The sequence below is a fragment of the Palaemon carinicauda genome, unplaced genomic scaffold (genome assembly GCF_036898095.1).
Source record: "Palaemon carinicauda isolate YSFRI2023 unplaced genomic scaffold, ASM3689809v2 scaffold43, whole genome shotgun sequence".
NCBI classification, from domain to species: Eukaryota; Metazoa; Arthropoda; class Malacostraca; order Decapoda; family Palaemonidae; genus Palaemon; species Palaemon carinicauda.
The window spans coordinates 161,960-184,358 of NW_027171684.1; the positions used below are offsets into that span (position 1 = coordinate 161,960).

The 22,399-nt window shown below is 38.9% G+C and overlaps 1 protein-coding gene across 1 annotated transcript in view; it reads right to left on the bottom strand.

The window, feature by feature from the left end:
• The window catches only part of LOC137636889 (ubiquitin-protein ligase E3C), a 159,362-nt gene that overhangs the window by 47,892 nt on the left and 89,071 nt on the right, over positions 1–22,399 (bottom strand). Inside the window, exons 11-12 of the mRNA XM_068369245.1 lie at positions 9,249–9,404; positions 2,651–2,841 (exon numbers count right to left, since the gene is read on the bottom strand). Coding sequence (XP_068225346.1) covers positions 2,651–2,841; positions 9,249–9,404 — 347 coding nt within the window. The remainder of the gene's footprint in view (positions 1–2,650; positions 2,842–9,248; positions 9,405–22,399) is intronic.

Consider the following 22,399-nt stretch of genomic DNA (forward strand, 5'->3'; position numbering starts at 1 on the left):
CCAGACGCGGCCGCGATAGGTGAAAATCCGCGAAGAAGTGTCACCATATTTACCTATTTATTCAACATGTATATTCAGACTTTTAAAACCTTCCCTTGTACGTAGTACTGTTAACAAACTACCCTTCAATGTACAGAACACTTAATGCATGTACTACAGTACCCTAAACTAAAACAGGCACAAATATTAAAGGCGATTTTATATCATGCGTTTCCTAAACACGCTAAAAAGCACGATAAAAAATGGCAACCAATGTTTTGCTTACATTTATCTCTGATCATAATGAATAAACAAACTGGAGGTAGAGCTTTGCTTATTACCCAGACATATTTCCCATACTTTTCCCTTAGAACTACATCACATCTTCCTACTTTAGATATATATATATATATATATATATATATATATATATATATATATATATATATATATATATATATATATATATATATATATATATATATATGTGTGTGTGTGTATATATATATATATTTATATGTATACAGTGAACCCTCGCTACTTCGCGGTTCAACCATCGCGGATTCACCACTTCGCGGATTTTTTCCATAACCCATATATATACAGTAACATATATATATATATATATATATATATATATATATATATATATATATATATATATATATATATATATATATATATGTATGCATGTATTTATGTATATATGTATGTGTATATATGTAGGTATGTATATGTGTATACATATAAATATATATATATATATATATATATATATATATATATATATATATATATATATATATATATATATATATATATATATCTCAAGTAGGAAGATGTGATGTAGTTCTAAGGGAATAGTATGGGAAATATGTCTGGGTAATAAGCAAAGCTCTACCTCCAGTTTGTTTCTTCATTATGATCAGAGATAAATGTAAACAAAACATTGGTTGCCATTTTTTAACGTGCTTTTTAGCGTGTTTAGGAAATGCATGATATAAAATTGCCTTTAATATTTGTGCCTGTTTTAGTTTAGGGTACTGTAGTACATGCATTAAGTGTTCTGTACATTAAAGGGTAGTTTGTTAACAGTACTACGTACAAGGGAAGGTTTTAAAAGTCTGAATATACATGTTGAATAAATAGGTAAATATGGTGTCACTACTTCGCGGATTTTCACCTATCGCGGCCGCGTCTGGAACCTATCTACCGCGATAAACGAGGGTTCACTGTACACATATACATACCTACATATATACATAAATACATATATATATATATATTACTGTATATATATTGTTTATGGAAAAAAACCGCGAAGTGGTGAATCCGCGATGGTCGAACCGCGAAGTAGCGAGGGTTCACTGTATATAGATTAGTTTAGCATAGCACTATAGTCCATTTCTTTTAGCGAGTCATATTTTCACCGACTCGCAGCGGCGCCCTTTTAGCTCGGAAAGGTTTCCTGATCGCTGATTGGTTAGAATGATCTTGTCCAACCAATCAGCGATCAGGAAACTTTTCCGAGCTAAAAGGGCACCGCTGCGAGTCGGTGCAAATATGACTCGCTAAAAGAAATGGACTATAGATGCATATAGAGTATGTATACTGTGCTCACCTAGGACAGGGTTTTAGTTGTGAGTTGGGGATGTACTGAAATGTATCAGTATCACAGTACAGTACACAACACTATTATTTTCTGTAGCTACTTTCCTCTCGATAAGGGTATAAGAGACTCTTTAGTTATGGTAAGCAGCTCTTCTAGGAGAAGGACACTTCAAAATCAAACCATTGTTCTCTAGTCTTGAGTAATGTCGTAGCCTCTGTACCATGGTCTTCCACTGTCTTCGGTTAGAGTTCTCTTGCTTGAGGGTACACTCGGACACTATTCTATCTAATTTCTCATCCTCTTGTTTTGTTAATGTCTTTATAGTTTATTTAGGAAATATTTATTTTAATGTTCTTACTCTTCTTAAAATATTTTATTTTCCCTTTTTTCCTTTTCTCACTGGGCTATATTCCCTGTTGGGGCCCCTGGGCTTATAGCATCCTGCTTTTCCAACTAGGGTTGTAGCTTAGCAATTAATAATAATAATAATAATAATGTAGTGTATTCTTATACATTTTAAATACAAGGAAAGTAATTATGTGCATATATAAAAGTACTATAAGCAAAATAAAATGCTGTACTATCCATCGAGTTTAGGGTTTCTTGTTATCCAAAGAATTCTCTACCAAAAAGATGTGCATAATTTGCGAGTCGTAATTATAGAAGTGCACGTAGTGCTGGTAAGATGTGAGCCCTCAGAGTCTGACAAACTTCAAAATAGGCAAGGCTTTTGAACCAGAGGTGCCAGGAAATTAAGGTATTAAAGCAATAATAATAATAATAATAACAATAATGATAATAACAATAATAATAATAATAATAACAGTAATTTTCAATTCAACACTCAGGCTCCCACAATAATAATGAAAGTATTAGTCAAGTTTGTATATCATATGAACCCATAAAATAATACTCTGAAACAAAGCCCTCATGATTTACGGGGAAACCATAAGCTGCGTTCAGTACTCTCAATCAAGAGATGTAACAGTGTACCTTGAAAATAAAGTAAGGTACTAAACAATTAAAAGATACAAGTACACATTGAAATTTTTACATTACCTTGAAACAATGAGCCCACATAGTTTTGTATGAAGTATCGGTCATTGCAGACATTCGCGTATCCGGATGAGCTAAATCTACCAGTCCTACGCAAACATCTCTTAAACTAGCCGACATCTTCACGAGCTCATCCACGGAGAAGGGAAAATGAGTAGCAGCATTCACAGGAACAAGGATCTCACCAGTTTCATCTTAAAAAAAAATGAGAAATCAACTTATGAATTTTGGATTAATTTGCTTTTGTAAAATACATAACAATGTCTTACAATAATCTTATTTTGATATCTGGTAGGGCAAACCATTTAAAACATCAGGAAATAGGGAATTTAAAAAAGAATAATATTTCAATACTTATCAGGGATTCAACTTGCTTCCTCAATCGAATTGATTTCCCTCCTCAACACTACTACTCAGTGGGGAGATGGGAGAATTAATTAACCCTTTTACCCCCAGGCTATTTGGAAATTTCCAACCCTTAACCCCCAGGGGGTTATTTTTTTCCCAGCACATTTTGCAGTGTATTTTTTTTAAATTGCTCTAACAGCCTTAATTTTTGTCAGAGAGAGGTCAGGTTGGTCTCATTCTCTTGGAAAATGCCTTTAGTTTCTCAAAAAAATTATCAAAAATATGAAAAAAAAAAAAATTATAGCATTTTTTTGCAAGGACGTACCGGTACGTCCATGGGGGTAAAGGGATGAGTTTTGTGAAACGTACCAGTACGTCCTTTGGGGGTAAAAGGGTTAAGCATTGAAATAATATATCTAAAAGTTGATTCATTTCAAAGAATATTATCTGTGGCTTAAATGACTGAATCCTACACTTTCATGGAGGGGAACAAGTGAGGGAAAAAGCCTAAAGAAACAGCCCTAAAAATAAAATAATTCACAAAACAGACTTCAGGCTCTTGCCTTTAAAACTAATTAATATGCCATTGATTTACAGTATAAAATCAAACTAAGAGAAATAATACAGCATCACTCTAGGGCAAACAGAACCTAAATAAACCAGACAAAAAAAAAAAAAAAAATTGCTTTTCCATCTACCTTAGGGGTTAGGGTAAAAAATTACTTGCATCTTCATCTCAATTACAGGTAAAGCACATCGAGAAAAGATTAGCTTTTACATTTCCTTTTTATAAAATATCTGTTTTTTCATTTACAGACACAGACAGCATTTAGAAGAATCATTAACTTTTTTGCACCCCATTAGGGTAGTGTTCGGTAAAAATTTGATTCATTAACTTCATAGTAATAATGTCTATTACCCTGTACAATATTTTTTTAATCGTTCTATATTACGATGTACAGCAACTAGAAGATATTGGCTTAATGCTTTCTCATGTATCTATATCACCGAAAAAGTTTGCCCTATGCAATTGTATTACCTAATCAAATAACAAACCTCTGTATTGCCACTAAACCCTCATAGCAAACAGGACCATTCTAGAGCAAATTATCCTCAGGTTTAAAAGTAATTTAAGGTGAATCTATTGACAAGGTAGACATCGAAGATAAAGGGTATCCACTTCTAACTTCGATTCATTCCCTGTAATGCCATATCTCAAAGTGTTTTCCGCAGCAACATAAAAAGTGAATACTATACACTAATACTTTGGCTATCATTGGTGTTACACTCCAAGTCCCCCATACCTGCAATAGGTGAAAAACTGCCATGTGGATATAGTACACAACGGTATATTCTTTATTATTATTTTCATAATTTCTTTATATTTATTTTATCATCTTTACTGTATAGACTTGAGGTTTTAAAAACTGTCCCAACACTCTTAAAAACCATTTCTATTCTCTTAAACACTTTTTAAACTAAAACTTGCTTTTACTTTAGACACATCCTTATGTATTAAAGAAAATGAACACTCACAATGAAGATACATACTAAAACTTTGATGATATTCATTAGCTTGGTACTGAATAATGCGAATGATGAGGTAAATGTACTGCGCAGCAAAGAGATGCATTGTTGGTCTTCTAAAAGGACCACTTCAGCAAGTGGTCCTCCAGTGTAGTAACTTTTATTTCCACTGATGGAACAACCATCTTACAAAAATTGTGATCACAAATTGATGATGCTGCCTTTTCTTAAGTTTAATGATATTTCTATAAATTTCTATAGTTCAGTCGATTATATTTCTAAACTGCAAGGTACGAATCATGTAAGGGTCCAATCTTTTGCAACTCTAAAGTTATTTTGCTGTTTTTTTCTAGAGTTTTAAGGCATTTTAGTGATAGCCTGATTTCCTCCTCTTCATCTTCACTTGCTGACTTTGTTTATCTCTGTCAAACCTTTACCAGTTAGTGAATTTGCAACGTCCATTGAAGTTCCGGCCCTGGCACCGGGACAACGGCGTTGGGATTCCATGAGGATAACCACAAGCAACACAAGTAAGGGATAGGAACAGGAAAACACAAAGGGAACATGTGGAGCACAATGGTGGGTCGGGCGGGATGTGTGAGAGAGCGGCGAGATGTGATCTACACCGCGACCAGATGCTTACTGGCGACAACGACTCAGTGGCGCACCACAGCGCTGACCCCGGGTCGCCTCGGGGCACGTGTCCCTCCGCCACGGAGGGACCCGACAAGGGAAAACGGAGATGGGGGGGGGACTGCGCAAAATTTTTGGTTGGATAGGGAGGAGATCCCAGATACTCCTAAGAAAGTAGTTCAAGGTAAGTACTCCATGTTGGAACAAATACAAATTAAACATGCAATTATAGAATAAAAAATTCTCCAAAAACAGTCACAATTCTCGTCTACAGCTACTGAGTGGGGACTGGTGCCACGTACTGAAGGTGTTAATGAAATCGGGATATTTTGTTTTTACATAAATCATTATATACGTAAAGTATGCATCAAAACTGGTGATATTTTTTTTAATTTTCCTTCGGACAAGCGTTGTTCTTAAGTTGCCACTTAGTATTAAATCTTATGTTTCACTTAGTAAACATGTGTATGTTTGGCAACGTGACTCTGCGAGAGTCCGTGAGACTAGTCTTTGAGCTGTCTGTCTGGATAGAAGGATTCAAACTGGGAAAGAGGGTGTCTAGATAGAGAATAGTTTAAGCAGAGCGCTATAGTCTAATGATGATAATTTATGCATTTGGGATATGATTTCAAAGTTATTACTTATTTTTAGCTGATGTCGTTTTGTGTATAAAAGAAACGTTAGTTAGGATCGTGATTTCAAAAATTGCAATAAGTTACTGATAGACATAGCTTAACCCTTTTACCCCCGGGGTATTTGGAAATTTCCAACCCTTAACCCCCAGGGGGTTATTTTTTCCCCAGCACATTTTGCAGTATATTTTTTTTTAAATGCTCTAACAGCCTTAATTTTGGTCATAGAGAGGTCAGGTTGGTCTCATTCTCTTGGAAAATGCCTGAATTTTCTCAAAAAAATATCAAAAAATATGAAAACCAAATTTTTATAGCATTTTTTTGCAAGGACGTACCGGTACGTCCATGGGGGTAACGGGATGGCTTTTGTGAAACGTACCAGTACGTCCTTTGGGGGTAAAAGGGTTAAGATATAGTCAACGCTACTTATGTGACTCCAGTCTCCCAATGATTTCTTCAGTTTGAGGAAAAATTAATAAATAAATAAATAAATAAATAAATAAATTGGCGAAGTGGTGAGTTATCTTCGTTATTAGAATTACAATTAATTCTATCTTTCTAAATTTGAAGGTTATCGGTGCCTACACTATGGGATACAGGAAAACAATGATGCAAACAACTTAATTCAATAAACTTGAAATTAAAAACTATCAAAATCCAGATTGCCATTTGAACTATTAAAAAGTGATTAAAAAATTAATCCTGACAGCATCATCTTGGGGATAATCTTCATCGCTTTCGTTTGCACTGCTAGCATAGTAGCACGGTCATCGTCCTCCGTTTTGTCTAAATTGGTTAAAACGCTTTTGGCTAAACGCGCCACCTAAAACTCAAACCATTGCTTAGTTTACGTTCCATCGCTGATCATAGAGAACAAACGAACGCAATCCGTGTATAGGTTAGAAATTCAACATAAATGAAATGAGTGATTTTATGCCCTGTTTTTCGTAAAAATGCCGCCTAAAACAGAAAACGTTTTGTTTACGTTTCATCGCCGATCATGACGAACAAACGAACGCATTTACTCATGCAAGTGATAACCAATGATACTAGGTGCTTCTAGTAAAGATGTTATTATGAATAAAGATTATATATGTGATAAAATATTTATAACCAAAGTGTAGTAACAGACAGGCCTTGAAATTGACGTCCGCCCATAACATAGAGTATATAATAAAAACGCTTTCTTTAAGGAAATTTTGGGGTTTGCCATTTACATGGGGTAGTCCTTTACAAGCTAATATACGGTATATGTTTTATGAGAGAGAGAGAGAGAGAGAGAGAGAGAGAGAGAGAGAGAGAGAGAGAGAGAGAGAGAGAGAGAGAGAGAATCAGCTATTGAAAAGTGATCGAATGCATATTTTTTGTTTATTTATTTAAAAGAAAGGAATATTATCGAGATATTTAAGTTTTTATTTTATAAAATACGCTCTGTTTCTGTTTAACCCTTTTACCCCCCGGCTCTTTGGAAATTTCCAACCCTTAACCCCCAAGGGATTATTTTTTTCCCAGCACATTTTGCAGTATATATTTTTTTAAATTGCTCTAACAGCCTTAATTTTTGTAATAGAGAGGTCAGGTTGGTCCCATTCTCTTGGAAAATGCCTGAATTTTTTCAAAAAAATTATCAAAAATATAAAAAAAAATGTTTATAGCATTTTTTTGCAAGGACGTACCGGTACGTCCATGGGGGTAAAGGGATGGGTTTTGTGAAACGTACCAGTACGTCCTTTGGGGGTAAAGGGATGGGTTTTGTGAAACGTACCAGTACGTCCTTTGGGGGTAAAGGGATGGGTTTTGTGAAACGTACCAGTACGTCCTTTGGGGGTAAAGGGATGGGTTTTGTGAAACGTACCAGTACGTCCTTTGGGGGTAAAGGGATGGGTTTTGTGAAACGTACCAGTACGTCCTTTGGGGGTAAAGGGATGGGTTTTGTGAAACGTACCAGTACGTCCTTTGGGGGTAAAGGCATGGGTTTTGTGAAACGTACCAGTACGTCCTTTGGGGGTAAAGGGATGGGTTTTGTGAAACGTACCAGTACGTCCTTTGGGGGTAAAGGGATGGGTTTTGTGAAACGTACCAGTACGTCCTTTGGGGGTAAAAGGGTTAAGAAAGCATAGATAACATACTGCGCAAGAGACAACGCATAAGTTCCTTCATGCTTCTAGAGTAGTGACGTAGGCTACAGCCGTCTGAACGAAAACACCGAACATTTACAGTAAGTGCAGTTAAGCTGTACTGTAGTAATATTACTGTACATATAATACAGTAATATACATTACAGTATCAATGAGTAAGGTTACAGTACAGCATTACTAGACAGGAACAACTTTTGCTATACAGAACAGTAAGGGAATGATGACGACTTGGTAAACAATAATGTACTGTAACCTTACTGTGTCCTGTACAAAGTGTACATGTGTGCAAATGTTCTGTACACTGTACATATAATTATAAACTGTTGTAAAAACCAAATTAAAACTATTAGGCAGTATTTAATGTGTTAATCATCAGCTCGGGCACCTGCTTGTGGCAAGGGGCAGTGACTTTTTAGGTTAGGAGCTAGCCCACCCTATTGTAACATTCATTCACAAATTTTCGCTTATCGCGACTGTCTCTGTAGCCTAAGTATTGCGATAAGCGGGATCTGAACATACATATACGGTATATAAAAATAATAAGATAAACAGAATCAAATGTTTAAACAATCAAATGGCAAGTCTTTGTTGGAGAGAGCGGCAGTATGACCGTCTTCTACCGAGCCAGAAAGTAAAGTGGTTACTCAGCCAAGAGGTGAGTGGGGTAGCCAGTCTACCCCCACCCCCACCTGCCAACTAGCGGATGGGGTAGTTATCCATCACCAGAATTAGTATGGCTCATCTTTCAGCTACGCCAAAAGTAATACCCCGATGAATGGCGGAGAGTTTGTATTTGCGCCAGAACAAATAAGTTTTTGAGATACGCTTTGTAGTTGCCAGTTGGTGAATTTCGAATGAATCCCCTGAAATTTGTTGGATCCGTTTTGACGCCGAATGTACTGAATCATTTCCATATATTTATTACTGTACACATACACAAGATATTTTTTAATTTATGTCGAGTCAAAGATTTGCAATTATAAATCATAACCCTTTTACCCCCAAAGGACGTACTGGTACGTTTCACAAAAGCCATCCCTTTACCCCCATGGATGTACCGGTACGTCCTTGTAAAAAAAATGCTATAAAAAATTTTTTTTTCATATTTTTGATAATTTTTTCGAGAAAATTCAGGCATTTTCCAAGAGAATGAGACCAACCTGACCTCTCTATGACAAAAATTAAGGCTGTTAGAGCAATTTAAAAAAAATATACTGCAAAATGTGCTGGGAAAAAAAAAACCCTGGGGGTATAGGGTTGGAAATTTCCAAAGAGCCTGGGGGTAAAAGGGTTAAGAAAAGGAAATTCCTCAAGTCAACTGACCTTGATCACCTATAAACTCGGAGTCATGCACGGTTGACAAAACAGCAGTCAATGTTGCACAAAAGGTAGCCAGCAATGGAACTAAGGTGTCTCTTTCAGAAGGTGCAAGCGGAGAACCTCGTGCTAAAACCTGAAGCAACGGCGACCCTCGATTACCTGCAATAAAAAATTAAAACATGATTCTTAAACTAAAACTAATTATTTCGAAACTTATCCACAATTTCTGCGCTATTTATTCTAAGGATGAAGATTAAACAAAATAAAAATTAAAAGAAAATTTTCATCATGAAATAAGTAAATCACTCATTTCCTCTACCTAGCCAGAGGTGCTGGTAAAGTAAAAGAAAAAGTAAGAGACATCATTTCCACACTGCAAACATTTTGATTTCTCATTCATTCGTAAGAATAATCAATTCTGTAAAAAAAAAATCCTTGCCACCGTGACTGGGAAGGCAAGTATTATAGAAAATTACATGAAATGGAGTAATCAATTTAAGGATAAAAATAACAAATTTTAAAAGTAACTGTACTTTTCTTAGCTACAAAAACCTGAGTCTTAAAATAGGGAATGTCTTTAGAAGAGCTGACAAGGCCTTTGTTCTCGAGGTAGTTAGTAATAAATGAGCAGCCTCAAACACAATTCACTTTTGACCTTCAACTAAGACTGAGAAGGTAGGTTGATGAGGGAGGTTTAACTTAAAAGTACATAGGATTGTATAGCTACGAAAAAAGGGATTTTGACGAAGGAAAAATCTATTTCTGGGTCGACCTGTGACGGCCGGTGAGAAAGTCCTTCTATCTACCTTTTCTGATATAAATCTTCCAAATATACCAGAGAAAAATAAAAGCATGGAATGCAGAGGTTACTACCCTCGCGTGAGCACCTCGTAAGTGTCTACATCAGGGGCGTGTGAAAACCATTATTCACAGGCTGTCTTCCAATTAGATAATTCCTTCATCAAAGGGAAGGGCCGTAACAAAGACCCCAGAAACCACACTTGTACCACGCCACCGCCACCTACACGAACACCCTCCAGGTCATCCTTCTGTTTTGGACTTGCCCGCTATGTCATAATTGTTTTGTTCGGTGTTTTTCGCAAGTGACTGTCGTTAATTCAACATGACTGACGTTGCTACTTCACCTTTACCAATGTTAAGTACCATAGTTTGTTTTGACAGTTTATTTCAGTACCGGGCATTTGTTCTTTTTCCAGTATTGTGGATTTTAGTTTGGGAAGCGGTTGGCCTGCCTCGGTATCGGCAGCCATTTTGGTTGTGTTCGCTTCGGTAGTTTTTCAAGTTAATATTGCCCATCTGGTACTCTGTCATCTAGGTTATATCACTTACGAAAAATACAAGTTACATTTGAAAATTATTTGTTCCTAAGCATATACACATCTTTCTTCCTATAAAATAGGGAGACTTACTTATTAGTGGGCAAAAATTCAACCTCTATAACCAAACTGGTTAGTTATCTTTCTTCCCGGTAATATGTCTGTATGGGAGAGATATAAGGGTACACTCGGGTACACTGTTCTATCTTATATCTTATTTCTCTTTCTCTTGTTTTGTTAAAGTGTTTATAGTTTATAAGTGATATTTATTCTAATATTGTTGCTCTTCTTAAAATATTTTATTTTTCCTTGTTCCCTTTCCTCACTGAGCTATTTTCCCTGTTGGAACCCCTGGGCTTATAGCATCCTGCTTTTCAAACTAGGGTTGTAGCTTAGCAAGTAATAATAATAATAATAATAATAATAATACTAATAATAATCATAGGGATGAGCGGGCTAATCGGGCATGGCCTGTATTCGGTTTATGTACCTGATATTATTATTATTATTATTATTACTATCCAAACCACAACCCTAGTTGGAAAAGCAAGATGCTATAAGCCCAGGGGCTCCAACAGGGAAAAATAGCCCAGTGAGGAAAGGAAATAAGGAAATAAATAAATGAAGAGAACAAATTAACAATAAATCATTCTAAAATAAGTAACAAAGTCAAAACAGACATGTCATATATAAACTATTAACAACATCAAAAACAAATATGTCATAAATAAACTATAAATTCATTCGGTTAATGAAGGAATAGTTCTCCTCTGAAGGAGAGACGCACCCTGGAATGAAATATTTGGCGTATGGCCAATGGGTTGGTATTAATTCCACTATGCTTCCCCTTGTTTAGATAGTATTGGGGAAAAAGTCTTCTTACAGATCCAATCTAATAAGAATAGGAATAGAAACTTTATCCAGTACATAAAGAATCTTTATTTTAGAAATAAAAATCACTGAGCAATTCTTAATAACTATTACTGTATTTGTCCCTGCTTTGCAATATTCTTGAAATACAGATGATTTTCTGAAAAAAAATATAAGTTAATTTGGGTAAACTGATGCTGCCCTTTTTGTTTATATATTTGTACTTGTTTTCATTTGGAAACTATCTTGTTCTGGTAATATGATTTATGAGGGACGTATTTTGTTTACACAATGTAATTTGAAAAAATATATGTATATGTATATTAATTTGAGGAGTAACTGAATATATTGTAAATAGAAACTAAATATATTGCAATTTTTATTTGGTGATTATAAAGATTGTAATTTTGTTTATGATCTGTGCGTGTAAATATGTTATTTTTATAATAAAATAAATTTTTGAATATACTTACCCGGTGATTATATAAGCTGCAACTCTGTTGCTCGACAGAAAACTCTACGTTAAAAATCCGCCAGCGATCGCTATGCAGGTAGGGGGTGTACTTCAACAGCGCCATCTGTCGTGCAGGTACTCAGTACTCAATGTAAACAAAGAACTCAATTTTCTCCTCGGTCCACTGCATCTCTATTGGGGAGGAAGGGAGGGTCCTTTAATATATAATCACCGGGTAAGTATATTCAAAAATTTATTTTATTATCAAAATAACATTTTTCAATATTTAACTTAGCCGGTGATTATATAAGCTGATTCACACCCAGGGGGGTGGGTAGAGACCAGCAATAAATGTTTACATTATTATGAGCTAAGGATTTTTTATTTTATTTTAGCAGTTATCAAAATAACAAACTTAAAATAAATAAGTACCTGGTAAGGAAGTCAACTTGAACAATTACTCTGCCTTTTTAAGTACGTCTTCCTTACGGAGCCTCGCGATCCTCTTAGGATGCTGAGCGACCCCTAGGAGCTGAAGTATCAAGGGTTGCAACCCATACAACAGGACCTCATCAAAACCTCTAATCTAGGCGCTTCTCAAGAAATGACTTTGACCACCAGCCAAATCAAGTAGGATGCGAAAGGCTTCTTAGCCTTCCGGACAACCCAAAACAATAATAAAACATTTCAAGAGAAAGATTAAAAAGGTTATGGAATTAGGGAATTGTAGTGGTTGAGCCCTCACCCACTACTGCACTCGTTGCTACGAATGGTCCCAGAGTGTAGCAGTTCTCGTAAAGAGACTGGACATTCTTAAGATAAAAAGACGCGAACACTGACTTGCTTTTCCAATAGGTTGCGTCGATTATACTTTGCAGAGATCTATTTTGTTTAAAGGCCACGGAAGTTGCGACAGCTCTAACTTCGTGTGTCCTTACCTTCAGCAAAGCTTGGTCTTCCTCATTCAGATGGGAATGAGCTTCTCGTATTAACAGTCTGATAAAATAGGATAAAGCATTCTTTGACATAGGCAAAGATGGTTTCTTAACTGAACACCATAAAGCTTCAGACGGGCCTCGTAAAGGTTTAGTTCGTTTTAAATAGAACTTAAGAGCTCTTACAGGGCATAAGACTCTTTCTAGTTCATTTCCAACCATACGATAAGTTTGGAATATCGAACAATATTGGCCAAGGCCGAGAAGGCAGCTCGTTTTTGGCTAGAAAACCAAGTTGTAGAACATGTAGCCGTTTCGGATGAGAATCCGATGTTCTTGCTGAAGGCATGAATCTCACTGACTCTTTTAGCTGTGGCTAAGCATACCAGAAAAAGAGTCTTTAAGGTGAGATCTTTCAGGGAGGCTGATTGTAGCGGTTCGAACCTGTCTGACATAAGGAATCTTAGTACCACGTCTAAATTCCAACCAGGTGTAACCAAACGACGCTCCTTGGTGGTCTCAAAAGACTTAAGGAGGTCCTGTAGATCTTTATTGTTGGAAAGATCTAAGCCTCTGTGACGGAAGACTGATGCCAACATGCTTCTGTAACCCTTGATAGTGGGAGCTGAAAGAGATCGTTCTTTCCTCAGATATAAGAGGAAGTCAGCTATTTGAGTTACAGAGGTACTGGTCGAGGATACGGATACTGACTTGCACCAGTTTCGGAAGATTTCCCACTTCGATTGGTAGACTCTAAGGGTGGATGTTCTTCTTGCTCTAGCAATCGCTCTGGCTGCCTCCTTCGAAAAGCCTCTAGCTCTCGAGAGTCTTTCGATAGTCTGAAGGCAGTCAGACGAAGAGCGTGGAGGCCTTGGTGTACCTTCTTTACGTGTGGCTGACGTAGAAGGTCCACCCTTAGGGGAAGTGTTCTGGGAACGTCTACTAGCCATCGAAGTACCTCGGTGAACCATTCTCTCGCGGGCCAGAGGGAAGCAACTAGCGTCAACCTTGTCCCTTCGTGAGAGGCGAACTTCTGCAGTACCTTGTTGACAATCTTGAACGGAGGGAATGCATATAGATCTAGATGTGACCAATCTAGGAGAAAGGCATCTATATGAACTGCTGCTGGGTCCGGGATTGGTGAGCAAAATATTGGGAGCCTCTTGGTCATCGAGGTTGCGAAGAGATCTATGGTTGGCTGACCCCAGGTGGCCCAAAGTCTCTTGCATACATCCTTGTGGAGGGTCCATTATGTTGGAATTATTTGTCCCTTCCGACTGAGACAATCTGCCATGACATTCAAGTTGCCTTGGATGAACCTCGTTACTAGTGATATGTCTAGACCTTTTGACCAGGTGAGGAGGTCCCTTGCGATCTCGTACAACGTCAGAGAGTAGGTCCCTCCTTGCTTGGAGATGTACGCCAAAGCCGTGGTGTTGTCCGAGTTCACCTCCACCACTTTGCCTTGAAGGAGAGACCTGAAGCTTTTCCAGGCCAGACGTACTGCCAGTAGCTCCTTGCAGTTGAAATGCATTGTCCTTTGACTCGAGTTCCATATTCCCGAGCATTCCCGACCGTCTAATGTCGCACCCAAGCCTACGTCCAATGCGTCCGAGAAGAGAACGTGGTTGCGAGTCTGAACAGTCAGGGGAAGACCCTCCTTAGGTTATATAGTCCTTTCACCAAGTCAGACAAGACTTTATCTTTTCGGAAACTGGGATCAAGACCGCTTCTAGCGTCTTGTCCTTTTTCCAGTGAAAAGCTAGATGGTATAGAAGAGGACGGAGGTGTAGTCTTCCTAGTGACACAAATTGATCCACGGATGACAGCGTCCCTACCAGACTCATCCACAGCCTGACTGAGCAGCGTTCCTTCTTCAGCATCTTCTGGATGGATAGCAGGGCTGGGGGCTGATCGTCTTGTTCAGCAACGTCCTCATCAGAGGGTTCCTCATCCGAAACTGATGAGGAAACGGCAACGGAGTGGGCAACGTCTGACTCGCTGAATCCGGTCGCACTGGTGGATGCGTGACGGAGCCGGACGCAATATCATGGAACTGCTGCAGTCTGTGAACTGTCAACAACCATGGGTGCGCGAGGAAGCACAGCGTCAACCCGAAACTGTCTAGACCGTCTGGGTTGTGCAGTCAACACCCTACCGGGTTGCTGAGGTTGACGCACTGCGTCACAACAAGTCACCTCTGCTGGTTGTTGAACGTCCTGAACGTCAACAACCACCTCCGAGCGTCGCTTAACGTCAACGTGCGGCTGGCAACCCACACTGGGTCGCATCGGTGGAGGAACCACCTCAACTGGCAGACGCGAGTAGGTTACCTCAGCGTCAACAGGGCGCACAACCGACCGGTTGGAAGGTTGTTGGCCAGAAGGTTCTTCTCCGCATTTAAGTCCTCTATCAAGGACGCAAGCTTGGACTGCATGTCTTGCAGCAAAGCCCATTTAGGGTCTACGGGAGCAGGTGTGGCAACAGACGGGGTTAGCGACTGAGGCGGAACCGTTTACCATCCCTGAAAGCCTTGTTATGCGTGACATAATAGTACAGCAAAACTTCAAAGGCTCGACAACAGCTGAGAAGTTGACCTGTAAACAACTTGGAGCGTCTCCTGGCTAGGCGCCAGGGAGAGTCTACCAGAATTGAGAAGTCTATCTGGGCAGAGGCATGAACTCCCAAGCCGAGAACTTCTCTCGTGTCATATCAGACTCTCGCTCTATAAACCAGTTTAAAAGAAGGGAAAGCAAAGGCTGTATCCCCCAAACTCCTCCTGGTGAAAAACCAGTCGCCTAGCCAACGTAACGCTCTCTAGGAGAGCGAGAGAGCACTAGCTTAAAAACAACGGCTTCGAAGTAGCTAGGCCTAGTGTAAGTTCTGACGTTTAGGCGAACGAGGAGCAGCAGTTACAAGATCCGGACGAAGATCCTTAAAAAAATCATCATGATTTAATTAAAGTCCATAGGAGGCTAAGCAGCTTAAGGCTCCTCTCCATCTGACAGAGTCCTCAAGGGAATATCAGTAGGAGGGAGAACAGCAACTTCCTCATCTACAGGAACCTTGTCCGATAAAAGCTGAGTCTCTCACTGGTGCATTAGTAGCGGACCAGAACGCAACGTCATGTAACTGCTTGACAGTCTGTGAACTGTCAACAACTGAACTGTCAACCACAACAGGTGCGTGAGGACGTACAGCGTCCACTCGAGACTGCTTTGACTGCCTAGACTGAGCAGTCAAAACAACTCTAGAATGCGGAGGTTGACGCACAGCGTCAAAACAAGTCAACTCCAATTGTTAGTGAACGTCTAGAACGTCAACAGGAGCATCAGCCAGTGGCCTAACGTCCAAATGCGGCTGAAAAACCACACGAGACCGCATCGAGTGTGGTTCTAAACAACCTGACTGACGTGACTAAGCTACGCCAACGTCAACAGTAAGCACAAAGGAACGTTAGGTTGGCTGAAAGCCAGGATATCGATGAGATAAACGGCTAGACTCAACGGACTAATCGGCAGAATAGTTTTCCATAAGGGAGGCAAGCATATACTGCATGTTTTGCCATACAACCCCTTAAGGATCAACGGAAATGGTTGTGGTAATAGACGAGGGTAACGTCTGTGACCGCAACACTTTGCCTACAAAAAAAGACTTTCGGAGTCTGTGTTACGCTTTTGTTAGGCGGCGAGCAGTTATCCGATGACTGCATAGGGTCAGAGCTGTCCTAATGGCTGTAACCAGGATGCTGGACCTGTCCTGAAAAGCCTACGGATGGCGAGGAGAAACAACGTCTCTCTCGTCTTATGGTAGGGGAGATCTTGGTAAGAAACACCCGATACCATAGAGGGAAAACGTCTGTTCGTTGGTCAAGGCCTCTCGAACCCATAAGTCTTTTGACATTACTTCTCCCCTGGGCTTGGGAGCTTGCAAGAGGTCCCGGACTAGGTGAACGACAGGCACGAACAGACGAACCCTCGGACGCAACACTGTAACACTTTGCGCCTCGGAAGCAACACTGTAACATTTTGCGCATATCACTTTATCACTTCGATTTTCTGTTTTGCACTTATTTCTATCTGAAACACGCAATTCTACCCTTCATTAAAAGGTAGTAATTGCGAAATTAGTCGTATAATGCAAGCTCATAATACCAGTAAAAAACAGAAAACATATTTTAAGATAAAAAGAAAAATCAGTGGCTGGGAAAGAGACTAAACACTAGTTCATATAACTACGTTTTCAATCTCTCACCGCACATAGCCTGGGGACGAGAATAAAAACCTAAAAACGTTTTATCCTTCCTCCCCGTACAGAGACTAGGGACGAGAGTAACACGAGAACAACGTTACCCGCTTGAACGGAACCTTTTCTCTCCTCTCTCTCCCTCCGTCTCTATCCCTCTCTCTCTTTCTCTCTTGATTTCGCACCTAAGAGAAGAGCCCAATTATATATCGTCAAAAAAAACATGTTATTTGACTAAAGCAAAAAACTGAAAGGTTTTTCAAATAAAAAGTTCCTTTAAATTAGAATTTAAAACATTTAAGCTAAGAAAGAATGAACAAAACGTCAGAATCGATTTACTCTTACTGCAAAGTGAAACCGTGATACACTCACTCTCTATCGTAACGATAGAGCGCATGTTGAACGTCCTGAACGTCAACAACTGCGTAGCATAAAAAACTAAACGTTAGTTCATCTTTGAAAACAGTACGAAGACTATCAAAGAAATTCTTTCATAAAATATTACATTTAAAAAGTTTTAAATCCTTTAAAAGCTAAAGACGATATAAAGGGCTCAATGTTGATTAACTTCGGTTTCCAAGTTAGGACCGCCTACTCTTAGGAAAGGTCTATATAAACAAAGCATTAAAATTTATTTTATATGTTTATAAAAAATGGAAAGTTAATCGAAGAGGCCTAATAAAGGCGGAGAGATATAAAATATATAGAGGAAAATCTATAACGTGATAAGATAATTACTAAAAGCCTAAACACACTTCCGTCTAAGGGAAGGGTCGGCCATTTAAAAGTGAAAGAAAGTCCATACTCTCTTTGTCACCATAATTAAATCTATCCAAAACGAGTTCAAGTTTTGAGATGAAGATAAAACACCTGCATAGCGAAAGCTCAAAACTAGAATAGTGTACTTCACCAATAGTTGTGAAAACAAATCCAGTTAGCAACAGCGAATTAGTAGGTCTTGCCGGTAGCCCGACAGAGAGAAAATTGAGTTCTTTGTTTACATTGAGTACTGAGTACCTGCACGACAGATGGCGCTGTTGAAGTACACCCCCTACCTGCATAGCGATCGCTGGCGGATTTTTAACGTAGAGTTTTCTGTCGAGCAACAGAGTTGCAGCTTATATAATCACCGGCTAAGTTAAATATTGAAAAACAAGGTTTACTACTTGTTACGATCTTAAGTTTTCTTTGATGGCATTATTAAAATTAATATAAAATGTAGAACTGTAACTTTGTTGACTCATGCATGTTTAACTTGCTGTTATACATACATACATACATATGCCAAGGCACTTCCCCAATTTTGGGGGGTAGCCGACATCAACAAATGAAACAAAAATAAAAAAATATATAAGGGGACCTCTCCTCTCTACGTTCCTCCCAGCCTGACAAGGGACTCAACCGAGTTCAGCTGGTACTGCTAGGGTGCCACCGCCCACCCTCCCCCGTTATCCACCACAGATGAAGCTTCATAACGCTAAATCCCCTACTGCTGCTACCTCCGCGGTCTTCTAAGGCAACGGAGGAAGCAGCAGGGCCTACCGGAACTGCGTCACAATCGCTCGCCATTCATTCCTATTCCTAGCACGCTCTCTTGCCTCTCTCACATCTATCCTCCTATCACCCAGAGCTTTCTTCACTCCATCCATCCACCCAAACCTTGGTCTTTCTCTTGTACTTCTCCCATCAACTCTTGCATTTGTCACCTTCTTTAGCAGACAGCCATTTTCCATTCTCTCAACATGGCCAAACCGCCTCAATACATTCATATCCACTCTAGCTGCTAACTCATTTCTTACACCCGTTCTCACCCTCACCACTTCGTTCCTAACCCTATCTACTCGAGATACACCAGCCATACTCCTTAGACACTTCATCTCAAACACATTCAATTTCTGTCTCTCCGTTACTTTCATTCCCCACAACTCCGATCCATACATCACAGTTGGTACAATCACTTTCTCATATAGAACTCTCTTTACATTCATGCCCAACCCTCTATTTTTAACTACTGTACTCCCTTAACTGCCCCCAACACTTTGCAACCTTCATTCACTCTCTGACATACATCTGCTTCCACTCCACCATTTGCTGCAACAACAGACCCCAAGTACTTAAACTGATCTACTTCCTCAAGTAACTCTCCGTTCAACATGACTTTCAACCATGCACCACCTTCCCTTCTCGTACATCTCATAACCTTACTCTTACCCACATTAACTCTCAACTTCCTTCTCTCACACACTCTTCCAAATTCTGTCACTAATCGGCCAAGCTTCTCTTCTGTGTCTGCAACCAGTACAGTATCATCCACAAACAACAACTGATTTACCTTCCATTCATGGTCATTCTCGTCTACCAATTTTAATCCTCGTCCAAGCACTCGAGCATTCACCTCTCTCACCACTCCATCAACACACAAGTTAAACAACCACAGCGACATCACACATCCCTGTCTCAGCCCCACTCTCACCGAAAACCAATCACTAACTTCATTTCCTATCCTAACACATGCTTTACTACCTTTGTAGAAACTTTTTACTGCTTGCAACAACCTTCCACAAACTCCATATAACCTCATCACATTCCACATTGCTTCCCTATCAACTCTATCATACGCTTTCTCCAGATCCATAAACGCAACACACAACTCCTTACCTTTTGCTAAATATTTCTCGCATATCTGCCTAACTGTAAAAATCTGATTCATACAACCCCTACCTCTTCTAAAACCACCCTGTACCTCTAAGATTGCATTCTCTGTTTTATCCTTAATGCTATTAATTAGTTCTTTACCATACACCTTTCCAACTACACTCAACAAACTAATACCTCTTGAATTACAACACTCATGCACATCTCCCTTACCCTTATACAGTGGTACAATACATGCACAAACCCAATCTACTGGTACCATTGACAACACAAAACACATATTAAACAATCTCACCAACCATTCAAGTACAGTCACACCCCCTTCCTTCAACATCTCAGCTCTCACACCATCCATACCAGATGCTTTTCCTACTCTCGTTTCATCTAGTGCTCTCCTCACTTCCTCTATTGTAATCCCTCTCTCATTCTCATCTCCCATCACTGGCACCTCAACACCTGCAACAGCAATTATATCTGCCTCCCTATTATCCTCAACATTCAGTAAACTTTCAAAATATTCCGCCCATCTTTTCCTTGCCTCCTCTCCTTTTAACATTAGTTATTATTTTGCAGTACCCAGAAACAGTTATCATTATTATCATTATTAAATGCTAAGCTACAACCCTAGTTGGAAAGGCAGGATACTATAAGCCCAGGGACCCCAACAGGGAAAATAGCCCAGTGAGCAAAGGAAATAAGGAAAAAAATATTTAAGGAATAGTAACAATATTAAAATAAATATTTCCTATTTAAACTATAAAAACTTCAACAGAACAAGAGGAACAGAAACTAGATAGAAAAGTGTGCCCAAGTGTACCCTCAAGCAAGAGAACTCTAAACCAAGGCAGTGTAAGACCATGGTACAGACGCTAAGGCACTACCCAAGAATAGAGAACAATGGTTTGATTTTGGAGTGTCCTTCTCCTAGAAGAGCTGCTTACCATAGCTAAAGAGTCTCTTCTACCCTTACCAAGAGGAAAGTAGCCACTGAACAATTACAGTGCAGTAGTTAACCCTTGGGTGAAGAAGAATTGTCTAGTAATCACAGTGTTGTCAGGTGTATGAGGACAGAGGAGAATGTGTATATAGGCCAGACTATTCGGTGTCCGTGTAGGCAAAGGGAAAGAACCGTAATCAGAGAGAAGGGTCCTATGTAGTACTGTCTCTAGCGGTAGTATCTCAACGGGCGGCTGGTGCCCAGGCCAACCTACTACCTACTAAATTAGGTAAGGATGTTGGTCTTTATTAAAGAAGAATGACACTGGCATTCCATTCGTTTTATTAACACAAAAAATTAAACATTACAAACTAAAACGTATGTGATAAATATTAAACAGCTTTAGATTGGATGCAGAAGTACAACTGTATTCATTGCAGCCAAAGACAAAAGTGAAGAGTCATAGACAGACAGGAGAGTAGGTTGGGCTACTTGCCTATACTACTCGTCACCTATCACTAACTACCTCAAACCACTTATAACAGCCGTTCTAGCTCTGCGGAAGACTTTTTCCCTATCTTGACAAATAAATCAAGAACTATAACCCTTTTACCCCCAATGGACGCACTGGTACGTTTCACAAAACTCATCCCTTTACCCCCATGGACGTACTGGTACGTCCTTGCAAAAAACTGCTATTTACATTTTTGTTTGCATATTTTTTATAACTTTATGAGAAACTTCAGGCATTTTCCAAAAGAATGAGACCAACCTGACCTCTCTATGACGAAAATTAAGCCTGTTAGAGCGATTTATAAAATATATATTGCAAAATGTGCTAAAAAAAAAATGCCTGGGGGTTAAGGGTTGGAAAGTTCCAAATAGCCTGGGGGTAAAAGGGTTAAAAGGAAACACAATGCAGTACTCAATTTGTTAGTACTGTATATGTAAACTTAGGCATCACATATAAATACTGTAACCAGTATTTTCAAATTCCAAGAATCATTGAGAATTAAATAGCAGATGGCTTCGCTCACTGATGGCACACTGTTGGATTGGTTACATGAATTTGAGGCAATCACACAGTCGGAAAGTACACCTTAAAACTTCTGTTAGACACTTGACCTGATTATATAACTAAAAGCGTGATGTATTATGATATAAAATCAATAATGACTCACAGTAAGTCAATAACAATGGATACTGAAACTCAAAAGTGAAAAATTTCATTCAGAATTATAGCCTGTCACCGTTATTAGAAATAGCCCGGGGCATAAGTTATGCAGAAGGATACTCAAAAGTCAAGGCAACTTTGGAAGCATACCTGTGCCATCCTGTACTTATGTAATGAAATCAAACCACATCCACAACAATGGGCTTCAAGAAAAATCCACTAATGTCAGACAAGCTTAGTGAGCTAACCTTCACTTTAACTTCAAGATAAAGAAAGTAGGTTTTCAAGTGGTAGCTATGCTCAGGGAATAGTCTGATGATTGTCATTGGAGGGCACAGAGAGTATAATTGCCATGGAACGTGGGCGATAAGGTTTTTCATTTTAAGGTCAATAAGTTCTCGCTTCAAAGAAACTGCACTATGAATTTGAAATCAAGTCATTAAAATAATCTAATGCTAGAATTCCTAACATTATAATGAACCAAATAATTTTTTAAAAATCTTATAACTTATAGACATCCAATAACTTGAAAAGAATTAATTTTCTA